This window comes from Trichophyton rubrum (assembly GCF_000151425.1).
Source record: "Trichophyton rubrum CBS 118892 genomic scaffold supercont2.1, whole genome shotgun sequence".
In the NCBI taxonomy this organism is placed as follows: domain Eukaryota; kingdom Fungi; phylum Ascomycota; class Eurotiomycetes; order Onygenales; family Arthrodermataceae; genus Trichophyton; species Trichophyton rubrum.
The window spans coordinates 1,174,666-1,175,543 of NW_003456428.1; the positions used below are offsets into that span (position 1 = coordinate 1,174,666).

At 47.6% G+C, this 878-nt stretch overlaps 1 protein-coding gene across 1 annotated transcript in view; it reads right to left on the reverse strand.

The window, feature by feature from the left end:
* Positions 1-103: 103 nt before the first annotated feature.
* Positions 104-878, reverse strand: part of TERG_00453 (uncharacterized protein) — a gene marked incomplete at its 3' end in the record, with an annotated part of 1,956 nt that continues 1,181 nt past the window's right edge. Inside the window, exon 2 of the mRNA XM_003238413.2 lies at positions 104-296. Within this exon, the coding sequence (XP_003238461.2) occupies positions 104-296 (193 nt within the window). The remainder of the gene's footprint in view (positions 297-878) is intronic.

Here is an 878-nt window from a genome sequence, read left to right on the forward strand (position 1 = left end):
CTGATCAGGAACGATCATCTAACTTTGGCAGCTACTCGACTCAGAGAAGCCAATCGGTCCTCCTATCAACCCTTTTCAGCCTGATGCAATACTGCTATATAGCCTATGTTGCATCTCGGTTCGTGGCTTTGGGGTTGTTTCGTGTCTCATCCTCATCATCGTCAACGACAACAACCTCATCCCCAGCATATGCTAGCAATAGTATCAACTCTAAAGAGGCAACCCCTTCCCGATCCAAGGGTAACATCGTGCGATTGCCCGTTTTGGAGTATCGAATCTTTAGCGTGATTTCGCAGCTTCTTGACATATCAAGCCGAATGCCATGGCTTGGAGGGATTCTGGCCCTTGTCTACCACCTTTTAATGACAGGCCCAGGCAAAATTGGAACGGCAGATGGAGTGATTGACAGGTGAGTTTGCGAGTTTGTTTTGACGGTCGAGCCCACTTCTTGCTTTGTGCTTTGCTCTGTGCTCTGCTTTGCGCATGCCATTTCCCGTTTCCTTTTCGCCATGACCGTTGGGTAATTTGAGGTCTCCATATAAACTTCTTGTGTTTTGTTATCGAAGAGCGTCCGCCCGTTTCTTCGCCTCTCCCCACCTACGCCTTTGATAGGATGGATGAATGGCCGTCTTCATTCACCCGTGCTCCATCCAAGCATCGATCTTGAGCGAACGCCTCAAGCAATCAGATCGCATGGCAGGGATCTCATTTTGAGTTTCCAGTTTTCATGCATAGCACTTCAGTCACTTGATTTTATGGAGGGTAGGGCTATGCCCAATCAGGATCTCCATGCTCCAAGCGACTCAAGAGGACCACAAAAGAGCAAAAAAGAGATGCAAAAGCAAAAATTTAAAAAAGAATGAGAACCCCGTATCGTC